Genomic DNA, 19,411 nt, shown 5'->3' with positions numbered 1-19,411 from the left:
GCGCAGTGTTATTGAATAACCCCTTATTCTTGTTTAGAGAAAAGTTTAATAGAAGCACTTCATTTACCTTCTTTATGCCCTTCGTTAGTGTGTATACCTTTTGTCATATGCCCTCTTATTCATCTCTTCTCTAAACAGTTCAGTCTTTTCAGTCTCTCTTCACATGGAAGTCTTTCTGTACATCTAATAATTTTTGTTGCTCATCTCTTTACCCCTTCAGGTAAATCTACTGACAAAGCCCTGTTTAGAATTAGCCAATTTCCTCATTACGACCCTTACCAGTTCTACCAATTTTAATGGCATAAGTCTGGGATCCATCTATTCTACCAAGAAGCCCCTACGATTGGTCAGTTACTATGTTGTTGTTATGTGTATTACCATAGCACCCACTCATGGACCAGGACCCCATTGTGCCAGGTGCTGTACAAACACAGAAGAAGAATAAAACAATAATACCTAACTAAATATATGGTGATAGTCAATTTCATCACTCTGGCTGTCTAGGTTTGGCTGGATTCTACCTCTAGCCAATTTCATGGTGGGATCAACTAATTTCATTATCATCCTGAACTGTGGAATCAGCCAGTTTCACTGTTGCAGCACTCAACAGGCTTAGTGGATTTCACCAGTGTGTTCCCTCTATTGTATGAGAAATTTTACATCATCATCTCATTGATTTGTTATGTTGTGCTGTTACAACGTAATCAGTGGTGAGCTGGAGCCGGTTGTTAAATTTAGAAGCCCTTTTAGAACCAGTTGTTCTGCGAGGGACAACCAGATCTAAAAGGGCTTCTAAATTTAACCGGCCAAAAGTGGCGCCTTAGGCGCCAACTCCATGGGTGCTCTATGGTGCGGCAGCTCCCCGCCCCAGCCCCAGCTCACCTCCGCTCCGCCTCCTCCCCTGAATGCGCCCTTCTCTGCTTCTCTGCCCCACCCCCGGCTTCCTGCAAATCAGCTGTTCGCGCGGGAAGCTGGGGCAGGCTGAGAACCAGGCCGCAGCTTCGCACTCAGGCCCAGGGAGGTGGAGGTGAACTGGGTCACGGAGGGGGGCGCGAGGAGGGCCGCCCGTGCCGCAGCAGGTAACCCAGGGGGTGCAAAGGGGAACCGCTCCCCGCCCCAGCTCACCTCCACCACCCTCAGCCTGAGCAGGAAACCGTCGCCTGCTTCTCAGCCCTCCCAGGCTTCCCGCTGAACAGCTGATTCGTGGGAAGCCGGGGGGGGGGGGGGGAGGGCGTGGAGAAGCAGAGCGGGGAAGTGCATTCAGGGGCAGAGGCGGAGTGGAGGTGAGGTGAGCTGGGGCCAGGCACACGGCGGGGAGCTGCCGGTGGGTGCTCTGCACCCACCAAATTTTCCCCGTGGGTGCTCCAGCCCCAGAGCACCCATGGAATCGGCGCCTAAGGCGCCACTTTTGATGTGATCAGTGGGGGGAGCAGCTGATCCCCCTGCTCCCTCCCAGTTATGCTCCCCCGCCCCTATGAGCCAGAGGGACCTGCCGGATGCTTCCTGGGAGCTGCCACAGGTAAGCACCACCAGGACTCCCCACCTTGTCCCCCGGCAGGTGCCTCTGGCTCATAGGGGTAGGGTGGGCACCCACTACGATGGCCCACGAGACCCTCCTGCCCGGTTCTGGGGGCAGTCAGGGGACAGGGGAGAGGGGTGGATGGGGCAGGGCTCCTGAGGGGGGGCATCAAGGAACGTGGGGGGGTTGGATGGGGCAGGAGTCCCGGGGGGTGGGGGTGGACAACGACCCCCTCATGGGGTGAGGAGGGAACCCGTTGTTAAGATTTTGGCAGCTCATCACTGAACATAATCATCCCAGAACAACTATGTTTGGGAATGCAAACACCAAAAAGGTGGCAAATCCAACAGCAGAGGTCATGACAGCACAAGCTTCCCTTCTCATTACAATGTGTCTCCCCTGGGTTAAGGAAAATAATCCAGCACCTCTTCCCGCATCAGGTACAGTAATGCTGCCAGCATTCCCCCACTGGTTTCAAGTTCCTTTTTTCTGAGAGAACTCAAAGGTGATACTGGCCAACTGCTGTTCTGCCCTGAGGGCTCTCTCATGCAAGGCTCTGAAGCTTTCTGTCCTCTTATTACATGTGTGTATGAGGCAGTTAGGAGGGTTTGGAAGGAGTTATGGCCTGCAGTGTCTTCAGAAGGACTTTTCTGATGCTGCTGAGGGATGGAGATAAAGTTGATTGCAGCAGTTCACAGAGGAATACCAGCACCTGTCACGATGGGAGATCAGACTAAGGGCAGGGTTATAACTGATTATAACTTGTTTTGGTCTTATCAACACAGGCAAGATCAAAATGTGTTATAACATGGTCAGGGGAATACGTGTTTAGCAGTGATTAAAAGTGGTAATATCTACCATGTAAATGGGCCCTAAACCAGGAACACCCAAAGTGCAGCCAGAGGGCCAAATATAATCATTTCAAGATTCTTAAAGGGATCATATTTAGCTCTCAGTTTGAACATTTGTCATCCTCTCTCTGTAACTGCCGGTTTTTACTGCTTGAATTGAACCAACAAGAAATTTCTGTTCAACAGGGAAAATGCATGGATCAGCAAGTATTCTAGTCCTGGGTATCTATTTTTACTAACAGTAAATGTAGCTGATACTGTTCTTGAGTTCCTTAGAAGCCATCACTACATCACTTGTTGGTGCTTTGTTGGACATCCCTCCACTAAGGGCCAAATGCTGGTCCTATTGAGGCTGCTGGGACTTTTACCAGTGACTTCAACAGGACCAGCATTTGACTCTAAATGGTCAAGCTGTATCCTGAAGGGTCCTTCCTGGTGGCCAGCACACTGAAATATTTTGAGAAAGAAACAGTGGGGGACAGGTGGTGGGAGGGAAGCTGGGTTTTTCACAAAGTGGTCTGCAAAATGAAGCAGTCTGAGATCTCCTATATCATTCACAGACAAAAAACTATGTTAAAATAGAATCAAGGTTGAGAATGTATCTATTAGTTAAGGGTAAATAATGTTGCAGAGATGCTGTAATTATCCCAAAACCAAGCATTATAAATCTTAGCATTATTCACAATTAAGGTTAAACTTAAAAGAAACCCAAATGTGCTAAGATAAGAAATGCACAGTTAAGACACCCAAACAACCTTAGCTCTGCAGTGATATGATGCAGTAACCACAATTATGATTAATGCTCTTTGGTGGTTGTAGTTCCCTTTGCGCTATCACTAGAGGGCACAGTAGTTATTATTTCAAGCACTGACACCCAAGCTAGTTTGCAGCCATAGAAGCTGAGTCTTAATCTACCAATGAGAACTTTTGATACACATGTCCAGTGTAACTCGACTGAGTCATTACAACCAATAGACTTGTTGAATGTCAACTGCCTGTAGAGGAGGGGAGGTTGAACTATATAGGCTATCACAGTGACTCCAATTAAAAATTACCTGAGTTATTGTCTTGAGCTTGTCTGTAGCCAATACAATTATAGTAATTAGATACAATTGCTAATCACTTAGGGTGGGATCTCTAGAATGGGGCTGCAGTGTGCATGCTCAGAGGCTGAAACATCTGTATCTAGGGATTTTTACTGCAAAAGCAGAGGCGCTGAGCAAATTTAAGTACCTACAGGGTTAGAGAGTAATGAGTGGGAGTTCTGTGGATTGCAGTGGTGCCTAAAAGCAGGACTCGGGCATTTAAATACATTTGTGGATCCCACCCTTAGCCTATTTATATCCTAATTTCTTCAAATATAGCCTATGCACAAGATCTGTTACGTTTAACCATATGGAACCTTTAAAGTCTGTTATTCCATTTTTAAGATCGTTCAAGACAAAGGGCCGTTTTTTAAAAGGTATTTAGGTGCCTAAAGATGCAGATAGGCACCTAGTGGGATTTTCAAAGGTACCTGGGGGTCTAACTCCCATTGATTTTGGGAGTTCGATCTCTGGGTGCTTTTGAAAAAATCCCACTAAATGCCTATCTGCATTTTTAGGCACCTAAATACCTTTAAAATTCTGACCCAAAGAAAATACTGAGATGTTAGATTTCTTAAAGAACCAAGTTTCTAATGAATTATAACTCAAACGAATTCACAGACTCATATGTACATTCTCAGCAAATTCATTCTTAAAGAGTGCCGTGAGCCTGGGGAGGAGAGATTCTTTGTTTTTACACACACAACAAAGAATGTGAATCCCTTACTTTACTCAGCTTTAACTATGGAGTTGTAACCCAGGCCTCCATAGTTAGAATGGGACACCGGCTATTGGCAAGATGAATAAACCAATTTCAACGCGTCAGGTTAGGATTCAGGCCTGTGTTGCTGGCATCGTATACTTTGTCAAGAAATCTTAAACCAACTTTGGGGGATGAGGAAATGGCCACAAGGTTATTTGCACCCCTGTGAGTGTATCTGGCTCCAGTTCCTACCAAGGTACCATTCTCAGCATGAACCATCGGGTTTTCACTCTGCCAAGCAACTGTCTTTTACAGGGCTACGATTCTGGAGCCTTTCAGCGCTCTGATGGGGATGTTCCCTCCTGTAACCACCGTTGCAACGCGGCCCCCGGGGCTCGCCCCGCTCCGTGCTCGGCGGTCTGACTCAACGGTGCTGCACGGCCCAGGCCGGTCACGTCTCGGGCAGTTCTGTGGCCGTCCTCAGGTGAAATGCCAACGCCTCGCCCTTGCACCTGGCCGGCTCAGCGGCCCTGTCGGCAGTGACGTCCCTCCACGGGGTGTTTACTCGCATACGGATACTCTAGTACCCCCACAAGGGCTTTATTCCCGACAGGCATCCCCCTCCCCGTAGGGCCTTTGCTCCACATCTGGGCACCCCATTCCCATAGGCGCTTCACCCCCCCCCCCAGGGGCACCCCTGTTCCCCCGCAGCGGTTTTACCCCCCATTTCATGCTCCACCGCGCACCCCCTGCAGACCCCGGCGCGGGGCTCCCCCTGGCGGCCGGCCCGGCGCCTCCAATCCCTTCCCACAATGCCCGTTCAGGCGGCTCGGGCCCGGCCGCCGCGGCTGCAAGATGGCGCAGGCGATATTCGAGGCGCTGGAAGGTAGCGGGCTGCAAGGCCGGGTCGGGCGGGGCGCGGGGCCCATACGGCACCTCCCGGGGGCGCCGCAGCGTCAGGCAGGGCCGCGGCTCTTCCGCGCCGGGCGCCTCCCCTCCCTCCGCTGCACAGGGGCTCGGCGGCCGCGGGGCCGCCCCAGGCAGCCCGGCCGCCCGGGGGAGGGTTCCTGGAACAGCCGCGCACAGAGGCAGGAGGCTGCGCCACCCTCCCGCTGCAGCCGCCCGGAGCAGTGTCACCCTCATCCCCGGGGGAGCCGCCCGGAGCAGTGCCCCCCCCATCTCCCCGGGGGAGCCGTCCGGAGCAGTGCCCCCCCCATCTCCCCGGGGGAGCCGTCCGGAGCAGTGCCCCCCCCATCTCCCCCGGGGGAGCCGTCCGGAGCAGTGCCCCCCCATCTCCCCGGGGGAGCCGTCCGGAGCAGTGCCCCCCCCCATCTCCCCCGGGAGAGCCGTCCGGAGCAGTGCCCCCCCCATCTCCCCCGGGGGAGCCGTCCGGAGCAGTGCCCCCCCCCATCTCCCCCGGGGGAGCCGTCCGGAGCAGTGCCCCCCCCATCTCCCCCGGGGGAGCCGTCCGGAGCAGTGCCCCCCCCCCATCTCCCCCGGGGAGCCGTCCGGAGCAGTGCCCCCCCCCCATCTCCCCCGGGGGAGCCGTCCGGAGCAGTGCCCCCCCCATCTCCCCCGGGGGAGCCGTCCGGAGCAGTGCCCCCCCCATCTCCCCCGGGGGAGCCGTCCGGAGCAGTGCCCCCCCCATCTCCCCGGGGGAGCCGTCCGGAGCAGTGCCCCCCCCCCATCTCCCCCGGGAGAGCCGTCCGGAGCAGTGCCCCCCCCCATCTCCCCCGGGAGAGCCGTCCGGAGCAGTGCCCCCCCCCCTCTCCCCCGGGAGAGCCGTCCGGAGCAGTGCCCCCCCCCATCGCCCCCGGGGGAGCCGTCCGGAGCAGTGCCCCCCCCCATCTCCCCCGGGGGAGCCGTCCGGAGCAGTGCCCCCCCCCATCTCCCCCGGGGGAGCCGTCCGGAGCAGTGCCCCCCCCATCTCCCCCTGGGGAGCCGTCCGGAGCAGTGACCCCCCCATCTCCCCGGGGGAGCCGTCCGGAGCAGTGCCCCCCCATCTCCCCTGGGGAGCCGTCCGAAGCAGTGCCCCGCGCATCTCCCCGGGGGAGCCGTCCGGAGCAGTGCCCCCCCCCATCTCCCCCGGGGAGCCGTCCGGAGCAGTGCCCCCCCCCATCTCCCCGGGGGAGCCGTCCGGAGCAGTGCCCCCCCCATCTCCCCGGGGGAGCCGTCCGGAGCAGTGCCCCCCCCATCTCCCCCGGGGAGCCGTCCGGAGCAGTGCCCCCCCCATCTCCCCCGGGGAGCCGTCCGGAGCAGTGCCCCCCCCCATCTCCCCCGGGGGGCCGTCCGGAGCAGTGCCCCCCCCCATCTCCCCGGGGGAGCCGTCCGGAGCAGTGCCCCCCCCCCATCTCCCCGGGGGAGCCGTCCGGAGCAGTGCCCCCCCCCATCCCCCCGGGGGAGCCGTCCGGAGCAGTGCCCTCCCCATCCCCCCGGGGGAGCCGTCCAGAGCAGTGCCCTCCCCATCTCCCCGGGGGAGCCGTCCGGAGCAGTGCCCTCCCCATCTCCCCGGGGGAGCCTCCCGGAGCAGTGCCCCCCCCCACATCTGTGGGGACCCACTTGCCATAGACCCGGCCAGCCGGGAGCAGTGCCCCCCCCCCCCATCTCCCCGGGGGAGCCGTCCGGAGCAGTGCCCCCCCATCTCCTCCGGGGAGCCGTCCGGAGCAGTGCCCAACCCATCTCCCCTGGGGAGCCGTCCGGAGCAGTGCCCCTGCCCCACTCCTGGGGAACTCCTCCATAGATCTGGCCTGCGTGGAGCAGTGCCCCCCCATCCTAGGGGAACCCCCCCAAGACCTGGGCCACCTGGGAGACCGCCCCCAATCTCCTGCAAACTCCCCTAGAGATCTGGCCTTGTACAGTGCCCACCCCCTGGGGAACCCCCTCCAGAGACCCAGACTGTGTGGTGCAGTGCCCCCAGACCCTCTCAGGAGACCCAGCCTGCCTGGAGCAGTGCTCCCCAGGGAGCCCCCCACCCTGGGAAACCCCTTAGAGAGACCTGGCCCACCTGGGGCAATGCCCCTCTGGGAACCCGCACAGAGACCCGGCCCACCAAGAGCAGTGCCTCCCTGGGAACTCCCGCCCCCCCATGTCCCTTCCTGGGAGACTCCAGGGCTAGGAATACCCTTTCCTCTCCTGGGATAACCCAGCCCCAAGGGCCAGGGAGACCCCTTTCCCTTCTGGGAGACCCAGCTCCCAGGGAGATCCTGCTCCTGTATGTCCTAAGGAGATCCCCCCCCACACCCCGAAGTCCCCCTTCCTGAGCCTGCAGGATCCAGGGGACTCCTCCTGCCACTCTTACTGATTGACCCAGCCCCTTCCTCTGGGGAGTTGCTGTCTCCAATGAGACCTCACCCCATTCTCTCTCCCTAAGAGAACCCCCAGTGCTCAGAGAGCGGGCCTTACCCCCTGGAGATGCACTTCCCCTTTCCCTGTAGGGCTGGGAGCCAGTTCCCTTTCAGCCCCTCAGTAATAAATGTGGATCTTTCAATAAGCACTCTGTGACATTGGTTCGTTATGTGCTGTAAGTGGCAGTGTGGATCAGGTTGGTAACGGATGGATGCGGTAGCTAATAGATTCAAGGCCAGAAGGACCATTCTGATAATCTATTCCAGTAGTTCTCAGCCAAGGGTACTCATAGCCCTGGGGGTACACAGCGGTCTTCCGGGGGTACATCAACTTGTTTAGATATTTGCCTAGTTTTACAACAGGCTACATAAAAAGCACATGAGCAGTGAGTACAAACTAAAATTTCATACGACTTGTTTGTACTGTTCCATGACCTATACACTGAAATGTAAGTACAGCCCAATATTTGTATTCCAATTGATTTATTTTATAATTATCTGGTAAAAATGAGAAAGTAAGCATTTTTTCTGTAATAGCGTGCTGTGACACTTCTGCATTATGTCTGATTTTGTAAGCAAGTAGTTTTTAAAGTGAGGTAAAACTTGGGGTATGCAAGACAAATCAGACTCCTAAAAGGGGTACAGTAGTCTAGAACAGTGGCTTTCAACCTTGGGGCAAAGATGTACCTTCACATCTGTTAGGAAAGCACTTAGCTCAGTCCTGGCATTACACACAAAATGAATAGTCCATGAGACTCAGAACGTGAAACTGGCAAGGCAAAAGAGAAATAGACCAGTCCTGTTTCAATGTCCAAGCCAAGAGAAATCCAAGAGGTAAACAAAAATTATAAATCAGTGGTCTCCCACTGGGCTCAGGATCCAATTCATTTACTGCATTTATCTGGCCCTAATGACAGATTCAGATTCTGCAGAAAGCAAACTTCCATTAAAGAAAAAATGGGGCTTTTAGCGCTTATGATTGTGAAGAAAATCTTCCAAACCTGACTATCATTTATGCAAAATGGATGCAGTGTTGTCTTCCTCAGTCAGCAGATAGCCTGAAACAACTCTGATATGTGAACTGCCCCAACCATCTCAAATGGGTATTAATTCTTAAGATTATTGATTAAATTTTCAGATTTTCAGATAATTTAGGCAATTGTGTACCTAATTTGTGAAATTACAGCAATTATATTTGCGTAACTAGTAACTCCATGGGCAAAAGATCAGATTAATGAGGAGCAAAATGGTGGGGGTCCTAAAATTGTCTTGCATCACTTTTCCCACTGAATGATGCTAATTGCAACTTTAACATTATTGTAGTCAATATTCTACTCTTGATCTCTGCTCAAGCCTCCTTCTGTTTTCTCTGGGATCAAGGGTACTATGTGGCTCTAACCCAGAAGTTCCGGCCACAGACTATCATTAAAAATTAGGTCTGTCAAGCAATTAAAAAATTTAATCATGCACCCTGTTAAACAATAATAGAATACCATTTATTTAAATATATTTGGATGTTTTCTACATTTTCAAATACATAAATTTCAGTTACAACACACAATACAAAGTGTTCAGTTTATATTTTTGTTACAAATATTTGCACTGTAAAAAACAAATAATATTTTTCAATTCGCCTGGTACAAGTACGGTAGTGCAATCTCTTGATCATGAAAGTTGAACTTACAAATGTAGAATTATGTACAAAAAAACCTGCACTCAAAAATAAAACAATGTAAAACTTTAGAATCTACAAGTCCACTCAGTCCTACTTCTTGTTCAGTCAATGGCTCAGACAAACAAATTTGTTCACATTTGCAGGATAATAATGTTGCTCTCTTCTGATTTACGTCACCTGAAAGTGAGAACAGGCATTCGCATGGCACTGTTGTAGCCAGTGTTGCAAGATATTTACGTGCCAGATGCGCTAAAGATTCATATGTCCCTTCATGCTTCAATGCATCTGTGCTGATGACAGGTTCTAGTTGATAACGATCCAAAGCAGTGCAGACTGATGCATGTTCATTTTCATCATCTGAGTCAGATGCCACCAGCAGAAGGTTGATTCTCTTTTTGGTGGTTCGGGTTCTATAGTTTCCACATCAGAGTGTTGCTCTTTTAAGCTTTCTGAAAGCATGCTCCACACCTCATCCCTCTCAGATTTTGGAAGGCACTTCATATTCTTAAACCTTGGATCGAGTGCTGTAGCTATCTTCAGAAATCTCACATTGGTACCTTTTTTGCATTTTGTCAAATCTGCAATGAAAATGTTCTTAAAATGAACAACATGTGCTGGGTCATCTCCGAGACTGCTATAACATAAAATATATGGCAGAATGCTGGTAAAACACAGAGCAGGAGACATACAATTCTCCCCCAAAGAATTGTCACACATTTAATTAACGCATTATTTATTTTACAAGCGTCGTCAGCATGGAAGCATGTCCTCTGGAATGGTGGCTGGAGCACAAAGGGGCATACAAATGTTTAGTATATCTGGCATGTAAATAACTAGCAATGCTAGCTACAGAAGTGCCATGCGAACACCTGTTCTTGCTTTCAGGTGACATAAATCAGGAGCAGGCAGCATTATCTCCTGTAAATGTAAACAAACTTGTTTGTCTTAGCGATTGGCTGAACAAGAAGTAGGACTGAGTGGACTTGTAGGCTCTAAAGTTTTACACTGTTTTGTTTTTGAGTGCAGTTATGTAACAAAAAAAAATCTACATTTGTAAGTTGCACTTTCACAATAAAGAGATCGCACTACTGTACTTGCATGAGGTGAATTGAAAAATATTTTTTGTTGATCATTTTTACAGTGCAAATAGTTGTAATAAAATAATATAAAGTGTGCAATGTACACTTTTATTCTGCCTTGTAATTGAAATTAATATAATTGAAAATGTAGAAAAATATCCACAAATATTTAATAAATGTCAATTGTTTGACAGTGCGATTAAAACTGTGATTTATTTTTTAAATCACTATTAATTTTTTTGAGCTAATCATGTGAGTTAACTGCGATTAATCGACAACCGTATTAAAAATGTAGTTTGGCCCCCCTAACAGCCTGATCTTGGCATTCCTGGCATGAATATTAAGACAGGAATTAGGTTTTTAAAATTTTTGAGTTTCAGTAATTTAAGGTGTTTTAATTATTAACATAAACTCTTAAAATAGAATTCTAGGTGTCCAATTCTCTTCTCACTATTCCTGCTGCTTGCTTATTTCCACTTGGACATTGCAATAGACTTGTAAGTTTCACACTCTGGTTCTGATGCACTAGCAGGAGTTTGCAGTGTTGCCCTTGCAAATGCTGCAGGGGAATAACTGTAAATATATGCGTGTATTTTAAAATATTGGTTTCTCTTGAAATAAAACAAAACTTGCATTCTCCTGCAATATTCAGTTCCCTACAGTATGGAAAAGAACGCACGGTGGGTTTGTAAAGGAGCATGAATTGCATAACAGCTGCTCTCCCCTCCCTTCCCTGGAGTTGCAGAGCCAAGCTGTTCTCATAGTCTTCCCTCCTATGTGAATCTGATAAGAGGAGGAGGGTATGCAGCATCTGCCACTGATGAGAAGAGGTGCAGCTGACACGATGACTTATAGATAAAGCTAAGATTTTGTCACAGATATTTTTAGTAAAAGTCACAGCCAGGTCACGGGCAAAAAAAGGAAAATTCAGGGAAGCCGTGACTTGTCTGTGACTTTTACTAAAAATGTCTGGGACAATATTGGGATCTGCGGAGTTCCACACTGCCTGAAGCAGGGCAGCTGCAGAGAGGCTAGGAGCCGTCTGCAGCAACTGGGGGCTGCGGGGTACTTGCAGCTCCAAGGGCCCATGGCGCCTGGGAGCTTGGGGGTACCCTGCACCTCTTGGCCCCCTGGGTGGCGGGGAACCCTGCAGCTTCCCACTGCTGATGTCACGGATTCCGTGACTTCCGCTACCTCTGTGACTAAATCATAGGCTTACTTATAGATATGCTCCTCGATTGAGGAGTGAGGGAGGGGAAGGCGCTGCACCCACCCTTCTCACCTTTATTCATAGGGGTACTTCTGAAGCAAGTTGCCCGGCCTCCAGCTGTGTTGTCTGCCCAGCAGGTGTAGGAGATTCTTCACCCTACATTCCGCCTACCCACATACAGCAACAGTACTGGGATTCTGGGGGTTGCCATGCTGCTCCCTACAAGCTGGCTTTTTAGAAGGGGAAATGAGGAAGAGAGACCGTATCTCATTACACATACAGAATGGTGGCAGAACTTCTGGGACTCCTATCTGCTTCCTGATGGGAATGTGATGAATAAAACAGACCATGTCTCAAAATCAATTTCTGGGACAAGGGCTACAAAATGGATGATCTCATCTCCTATTTAACAGTTAAAATAATTGTTTAGAAAGAACGCCCCCAAGCTTCCTTAGGGGTTGTTATTAGATATATTGTTATTTGTTGCAGTGCTATGAAGTGTGATGGGTACTTTACAGACACAAGTAAAGAAACAGCCCCTCCTCTGCAGAGCTTATGATATAAGGTCCCAGTCCTGCACGTGTCACTGAATGTAGTGCTTGGGACTGGGAGCAATCCCATTGATGTCAATGGAGCTACCCCCAAGAGTGAGTCCTATGCTTGGCAGTAAATGTGTGTAAGATGGAGCCATAGGTTCAAATGAGACACAACAAGGAAGGTTAGTAAAAGGAAAGGAAGGGGAGAAATCGAATGGGTCACAGGCAGACTGATCATGTTACTCAGTTAAGGCATCTTGATGGTTCTGTTACTTGAGTATATTAACTAGCTCCATGTGGGTGATACAGGAGTAGTGAGTTCTTAGCTAATCTTTAAAGTGCTGTGTATGTGTGCAGTTGGTGGGAGTCCCTCTCTCTCCCTTGTGGAGGCCCCTTGGCACCCGGGATGTCACCGCGGCAGACCTGGAGAAGTTATATCGTGCAGATCTAAATACTCCCCTTGCAGCTTCTGTTGCACATGATATTCTTCGCTTCCTGCCCTAAACCCTGGCGTGGAGAGGGTCTGTAGGAGGAAAGCAGCGCAGCTTCTCTGTGATGATTCCTTATGTCTTTGCAATCAGTTGCAGGATTTTCAAGCCTCTCCTCATGCTATTTACTAATTGGCTTCTCATCAGGATCTGCCCGTTAGCTGTACTGCTTGAAAATGATTTTTTCTTGTAAGATTATTTGCTCTTTTTTATTGTGGTGCAGCAGTAGCATCATCATAGTTAAGACTGCGTTAGGGTTCAGTATTAACAGGAGCTTTAAACCTTTAGTTTGTAAAAATCTCATGGAAATGGCAAAAAGCCAAAACACAGAATATAAACTGAGTACCGTTCGAATTTTTCATGGTTTGATGAAAAATGAATTGAATCACACCCTTTTGGGCAGTGACTTCACCCCTTTTACAAGAAATCTAAACCGCTCTGGGAGCTGTCCTTTGGCTGCTTTTTGTTCCTAGAGTATCAGTTATACATCATTAGTGGTTGTCTACAGAGTTTTTAAATAACATTGTAGCTGCAATGGAAAAAAATATTTGTGGTAAGGTGAACCTGCCAATTTTTAATTGAATGGCAAATCTGCCTCAGTGTGAATGCCGTCACTGGCTTCTGGGGAACGCTAAAATGAGAAAGACACTAACTGAGGGATTCTTTATAAATGTTGCTGTAGCTTAAGGGAAAGTTCCTTGAGCTGGCAAAGCAGAGACCACAAGTTCAAATCTTCCCTCTTCTAAGTGCTGTTTCAATTCCCTACCCTTATTATTGACTCGAGCCATGAACCTTGACCCAGAAGACAGGGAAGAACTGCTGCACATTCCTTCCCTTTTTAAAAATTTGTTAGCAGAGAGTTTATGCAAGCTCACTGCAGGGCCAGAGCTCAGGTCTCTTAACACAACAAACCCCAAGTCTCAGCCACTGCACCACATGGCTTGTGAGTAACTGTACCAGCCTGAGTTACCCTCTTTGTGACATAGTGACCTTAAACTAGTTTGAGCTTAAAATCTATGAAATTCCAAATGTTCCTGCACCTCCAAGTGGCACGTGCCACTGATCAGACCCCCATCTGCAGCTAAAACTCTTCGCCCTCCCTGGGAATAGCTTCCCCAAAAACCAGCTCTCTCCTTCAGCTGTCAGATCTTCTTTTGCCTCTTCTTACCCACTCCTCCCATGACCATATAAAGAAAGATGAACTGGCTTTCTGCTCTTAGGATCTGGTTTCTCTCTTAGGATAACTAGCACATAGAATAGGTGGCGGGGTAGGGGGGAGCAGGAGCTCAGTGAAGGAAGAAGAGCTAAGCGGGAGACATGGGGCCCCTGAGAGGGAGCCACTTTTCAGTGTTACTCGTTTAAGTTGTGTTTACTATAGGATACGTTCAGATGGTGCAGAGTGAGATTTCAGACTCAGTGAACCAGTTCTTGTCCCGGAGGGCCTGCTTGGATGTCCCAAGGTAGGGCTGTGCTTTCCTTCTAACGCTTGCTTCTGTTTCTCTTTTAGGAATGGATAATCAGACAGTGCTGGCTGTTCAGTCCCTGCTAGATGGTCAAGGAGCAGTGACAGATCCATCCGGTCAAAATGTCAACACCTCCACCACCATCCAGTCCATGGGTGAGCCCCTCTCTTCCTTGCATGTGCAAGCGGAAAGAGACTCTTGTGGGCTGCCTTCCTTCTGTGCCCTCTCTCCCAGTGGCCGTCAGAAATGGTATGGCAGAACAGTTGTCCGCAGACGGTTGGTGGAGAGAGGGCACCAAGCTATGTGCTAATTCCTAAGGGCTCATGGTCAGTTTAGCGAAACAAGGCAGAACGTAAGGGGAGAGAGGGACCCGACAGAACATGCTGTGTGCTGCCTGTCACAGACTTGGTGCGGGTGACCAGAGGAAGAGAGGGTGGGTCGTGTTTGGTCTCAGCAGCAGGTCCAGGTCATGTACCTCAGTAAACGCATGAAGGGAGGGGCACTTTCTGTATGTCACAAACCCCTTGCTGCAATGAACACTCAGGTTGCTCAGTTATTTGGGGACAAATCATTGTGTAGCTAATTTAGGTGAGCAAGTAGGGTAATTGTTGGCTTAAATGCCTATGAAAGTCTGGCTTTTCACTTCAGCCCTTTATCAGCAACACTGGGCTCCAGAGCTGCTCTCCCCAAAACCGGAAGGCGTAGGCCAGACAGCATTTTATCAGGGCTCACTTGGAAGATGCAGAATTATTCTGTGACCTTTCCCCAAACACACACAAGTGAACGCTGTATAATCAGTCTCTCCCGCCTCCATGCACTGCGGCTGATTGTTCTGTCTAAAGACAGCCCAGGCTGATCCATGTGAGCCTTTTTGACATACTCGGAAGGAGCTAGAGGAATGCAAAGTTCAGTTATTTGTTTCTCATCCTCAGTAGGACATTCTGCAGCTAGAGCTCAGCTGACAAAATAGCTGAAGCTGCACAAGGCAAAATAGAATTCAGCTCACCCCTCCCCTAGCTATGACAGCAGGAAGGCACCAAATTGTATCGTCCCTTTTCCGACCCTAACCGTAGTTGAAGGTAGCTCCATAGTCTGAGGAGGAGAAGGATCCTGAAGCCAGATCAATGATCCGTTCCCTTCTGATTGCAGATGACGAGGACGTGTTCCTGTGTGGGAAGTGTAAGAAGCAATTCAACTCACTGCCGGCGTTCATGACCCACAAGAGGGAGCAATGCCAAGGAAACACCCCTTCACTGGCCACTGTCTCGTTGGCTACCAACAGCGTGTACACTCCGTCCATCACATCCGTGCAGCAGGCTCAGAGTGCCAATCGGCAGGTAGCTACACGGCATGCTTGGGGGTCTCTGCGCCACTGACTTTGGAGGGCAAGAGAACCCAGGGGTGAACGTTTACTGGATCCAGTTACACCTGGCTAGTGATCTCACCCTAGGGAGGCCGGGTTCGACCCACTTTGTTCTTATCTCTTGGAATCTATTCGAAAAGTCCATATAATCCCTTTACTGTGGGCGTTCCTTCGGAACAGATGTCTCCCCGCTCTTGAACAGTGGGTCAGTAAAGAGTTCAATCTTCTCTTATAGAATCACAGAAAGGTAGGGCTGGAAGGGTCCTGGAGAGGTCACCAAGTGCAGCCCGCTGCACTAAGGCTGGACCAAGTAAACCTAGAACATCCCTGACAGGTGTTTGTCCCACCTGCTCTTAAAAACCTCCAACGATGGGGATTTCACAACCTCCCTCAGAAGCCTGTTCCAGAGCTTAACTGCCCTTCTAGTTAGACCATTGTTTCTATTATCTAGCTTAAAGCTCCCTTGCTGCAGATTAAGCCTATTACTTCTTGTCCTACCTTCAGCGCACATGGAGAACAATTGAGCACAGTCCTATTTATATGTGCCCTTAACATATTTGAGGACTGTTATCAAGTCATAGAATATCAGGGTTGGAAGGGACCTCAGGAGATCATCTAGTCCAACCCTCCAAGTCCCCCCCCTCTGTCTTCTTTTCTCAAGACTAAAAATGCCCAATTTTTTTAACCTTTCCTCGTAGGTCAGGTTTTCTAAACCTTTTATGGGTCTCGTTGCTCTCCTCTGGACTCTCTCCAATTTGTCCACATCTTGCTAAAGCGTGGCACCCAGAATTTGACACAGTACTCCAGATGAGGTCTCACCAGAGCCAAGTAGAGCCAGACAGTTACCTCCCGAGCCTTACATACCCCAGAATATTAGCCTTTTTAGCAACTTTATCACATTGTTGACTCATATTGAATGTGTGATCCACCATAACCTCCAGACCCTTTTCAGCATTATGACCACCAAGTCAGTTACTCCCCATTTTGTAACTGTGTATTTGATTTTTCCTTCCTAAGTGTAGTACTTTGCATGTGTCTTTATTTAATTTCATCTTTCTGATTTTCAGACCAATTCTCTGATTTATCCAGCTCCTTTTGAATTCTCATCCTGTTCTCCAAAGTACTTGCAGCCCCTCCCAGCTGGGTGTCATCCACAAATTTTATAAGCATACTCTCCACTCCAGTGTCCAAGTCATTAATGAAAATACTGAATAGTACTGGACCCAAGACTGATCCCAGTGGGGACCCCACCAGATATGCCCTCCCAGTTTGACAGCAAACCATTGATAACTGCTCTTTCAGCCAGTTTTGCACCTACCTTATAGTAAATTCATCTAGATCACATTTTCCTAGTTTGCTTATGCGAATGTCACGTGGAGCTTGTCAAAAGCCTTACTAAAATTAAGATATATCACGTCTACTGCTTCCCTCCTATCCACTAGGCCAGTAACCCTGTCAAAGAAGGGAATTACATTGGTTGGTATGATTTGTTCTTGACGACTCCATGCTGGCTATTTCTTATAACCCTATTATCCTCTAGGTGCCTACAAACTGATTGTTTAATCATTTGTTCCAGTATCTTTCCTGGTATTGAAGTTAGGTTGACTGGTCTATAACTTCCAGGGTCCTCTTTGTTCCCCTTTTTAAAGATAGCTACTATGTTTGTCCTTTTCCAGACCTCTGAGACCTCACCCATCCTCCCAGAGTTCTCAAAGAATATTGTTAATGGTTCTGAGATTGCTTCAGCGAGTTTCTTAAGTACCCTATAATGAATTTAATCAGGCCTTGCTGACTTGAATAAATCTAACTTATCTAAATATTCTTTAAACTGTTCTTTCCCTATTTTGGCTTGTATTCCTTCTCCCTTGTTTTTATTATTAATTTTGTATCTTGTCACCATTAACCTTTTTAATGAAGACTGAAGCAAAATGACATTAAAAACCTCAGCCTTCTTGACCTCATTAGTTTTAGCTCTCCTTCCTCATAAGTAAAGGACTTACATTTTCCTTCATCTTTCTCTTGCTCCTAATATATTTAAAGAACCTCTTTTTATTCCTTTCATGTCCCTTGTGCCTTAGCCTTTCTGATTTTTTTCCCCTGCCATTCCTTTGTTCTCTTCATTAGCCATTCATCCATGTTTCCACTTTTTCTAGGATTCCTTTTTCTAGAATTCCTTTTGTTGTAGGACTCTAGTTCTAGCTCGAGGTGCTAGTATTGTGCGTCTGTCTGGCCTGCTGCTTCCTACATGACTGGCTGCCGCTTTCCATATGTGGGGGTGGGCCTCACTCCCACCCTGTAGCTGCATCTAGCTCCCGTACATAGAGAGAGGGTGCTGGATGTGGCATCCTCATCCCTGGATCTGCCTCCTAGTTCCTTCAGCGCCCAGTCTCCATGCACGACTCCGTATATCCCAGTGTGCCATGGGTGGGGAGAATTAAAAAAAACAAAAATTGCTGGAATTAAAAAAAACAAACATCTTCCCCCTACCCCAAACCTACCTTTCGCCGGAATTGAATCCATGCGGCTGTTCTTCTGCCACAGTGCTCCTGTATCCCCTCATACACACGGCATACTTTCTGCTCCTCAAATCAACCAAAAAGATGGAATTCTCCAGTAATAAAAAAAATGTGTTTTTTCCACCCTTAAAGTGAATCTAGCCCTGGGGAAAGGTGCTGTCGACTCTGGAGGCATCAGTTCTCACCGTAACCACAGAACAGGGATGGTGTGAGCAAAATCTTCCCCTCATGCTGTCGCCCCCAATGTACCTCAATTGTGACCTGGTGGGACCACATCTAGGGGTGAGAAGGAAGTACAGTCTTCCTGGCCATCTAGTCCCTGGCCTTTCTGATTTCATCACATCACCTGGTTAGTCAGAGCATTCCGCTGAAGGTCTTAATGCAATTTGTTCCTCAGTTCACCTTTAATAACCATCATGGTTTGAACTGTAAACCCATAGCCAGCTCCCTATCCCATCTCCAATCCCCTGAGCCATTAGGTCTCCCAGGATTGATTCGTTCGTAGATTCTGAGGCCTGAAGGTACCACTGTGATCATCTAGTCTGATCTCCTGTATAGCACAGGCCAGAGAACTGCCCCAAAATAGTTCCTTTTGAACTAGAGTGTTGGAAGGTCTAGCTCTCGTTTTTCTGAACAGTGCCAGTGTGGTTCCCGATGGCAGGGTAGACCCATAGGCGAAGAGACAAACAGTAGCAACCAGTAGATCTCTAATGTGGCCAGTCGACTGAGGAGAGCTGGAGGTAGCAGAGACTCATCAGTTTAGTAAAGAGCACATCCTCGTTCCTTTCCTGGGCATTTCAGAGATTATTTCTCTTGTTCTGATGTTGAGCCCCACCACTTTTTTTTCCCATTCTTTCAGCAAATTTCCACATACATCACGGTTCCTCCATCTCCGCTGATCCAGACGCTCGTGCAGGGGAATATCTTAGTCAGTGATGAGGTACTGATGTCAGCCATGTCCGCTTTTACATCCCTGGACCAACCAATGCCCACGGTGCAGCCCTCCGTGCAGGTAAGGGGAGTGCGTTTTCCAAACAGACTGAGTCCCTGGCTGAATAGCAGATGGAGCCAAGAGTTCTGGCTAGCAGCGCCACCTGCACAGTTCAGAGAGCTGCTTTGATGTTGGTGCCTGGGCACCTTCTCAAAAACAACAGCAGAGGTCAGGTTGGAAAACAACAAGTGATGGGCCTATGCCAAGATCTGCTCACTCACACTGCCTCTCGCAGCAGATTGTGCTGCTCTTCATAATACAGTCATCCCTGCTTCTTTCTTGTGTGCTATGATCCCCCATGAAATAATGTGCACGTTACTGTGTAATCATCAGGGACCATCCATGTAACGACCAGGGAGATCAATGGGACGCCTCCCTCGGAGCTGTTGTTTAACGCTGTCTGCAGACTTGGGCAGGTGTCCCTGCACTGGTTACCCTCTTCGCATTCTGAGGGGTTTCCTTGTACCCAGAAGGACTACAAAGAAAATGAAGCCAGTGCTTGGATTCTAGAGCACAAGATGACCATCAACAGGGAAAAGTGGCAGAACACTGAGCTGCTGCATACCCTCTCAGTCTGACCCCTGCACG

At 49.2% G+C, this 19,411-nt stretch overlaps 1 protein-coding gene across 3 annotated transcripts in view; it reads left to right on the top strand.

The window, feature by feature from the left end:
- Positions 1-4,951: 4,951 nt before the first annotated feature.
- The window catches only part of ZNF341 (zinc finger protein 341), a 29,783-nt gene continuing 15,323 nt past the window's right edge, over positions 4,952-19,411 (top strand). For 2 of the 3 annotated variants that reach the window (XR_005227885.2, XM_043527102.1), the window contains exons 1-4: positions 4,967-5,044; positions 13,998-14,108; positions 15,103-15,290; positions 18,692-18,844. Coding sequence is in view for 2 of the 3 variants with exons in the window: in XM_043527102.1 (XP_043383037.1) it covers positions 5,014-5,044; positions 13,998-14,108; positions 15,103-15,290; positions 18,692-18,844 (483 nt within the window). In the remaining variant the exon portion in view is untranslated. Of the gene's footprint in view, positions 5,045-13,997; positions 14,109-15,102; positions 15,291-18,691; positions 18,845-19,411 lie in introns of all 3 variants that reach the window. The other variant, XM_037915873.2, reaches the window with a different exon arrangement.

The sequence above is a fragment of the Chelonia mydas genome, chromosome 13, assembly GCF_015237465.2.
Source record: "Chelonia mydas isolate rCheMyd1 chromosome 13, rCheMyd1.pri.v2, whole genome shotgun sequence".
Classification (NCBI taxonomy): domain Eukaryota; kingdom Metazoa; phylum Chordata; order Testudines; family Cheloniidae; genus Chelonia; species Chelonia mydas.
This window is presented reverse-complemented; position numbering and strand designations above follow the sequence as displayed.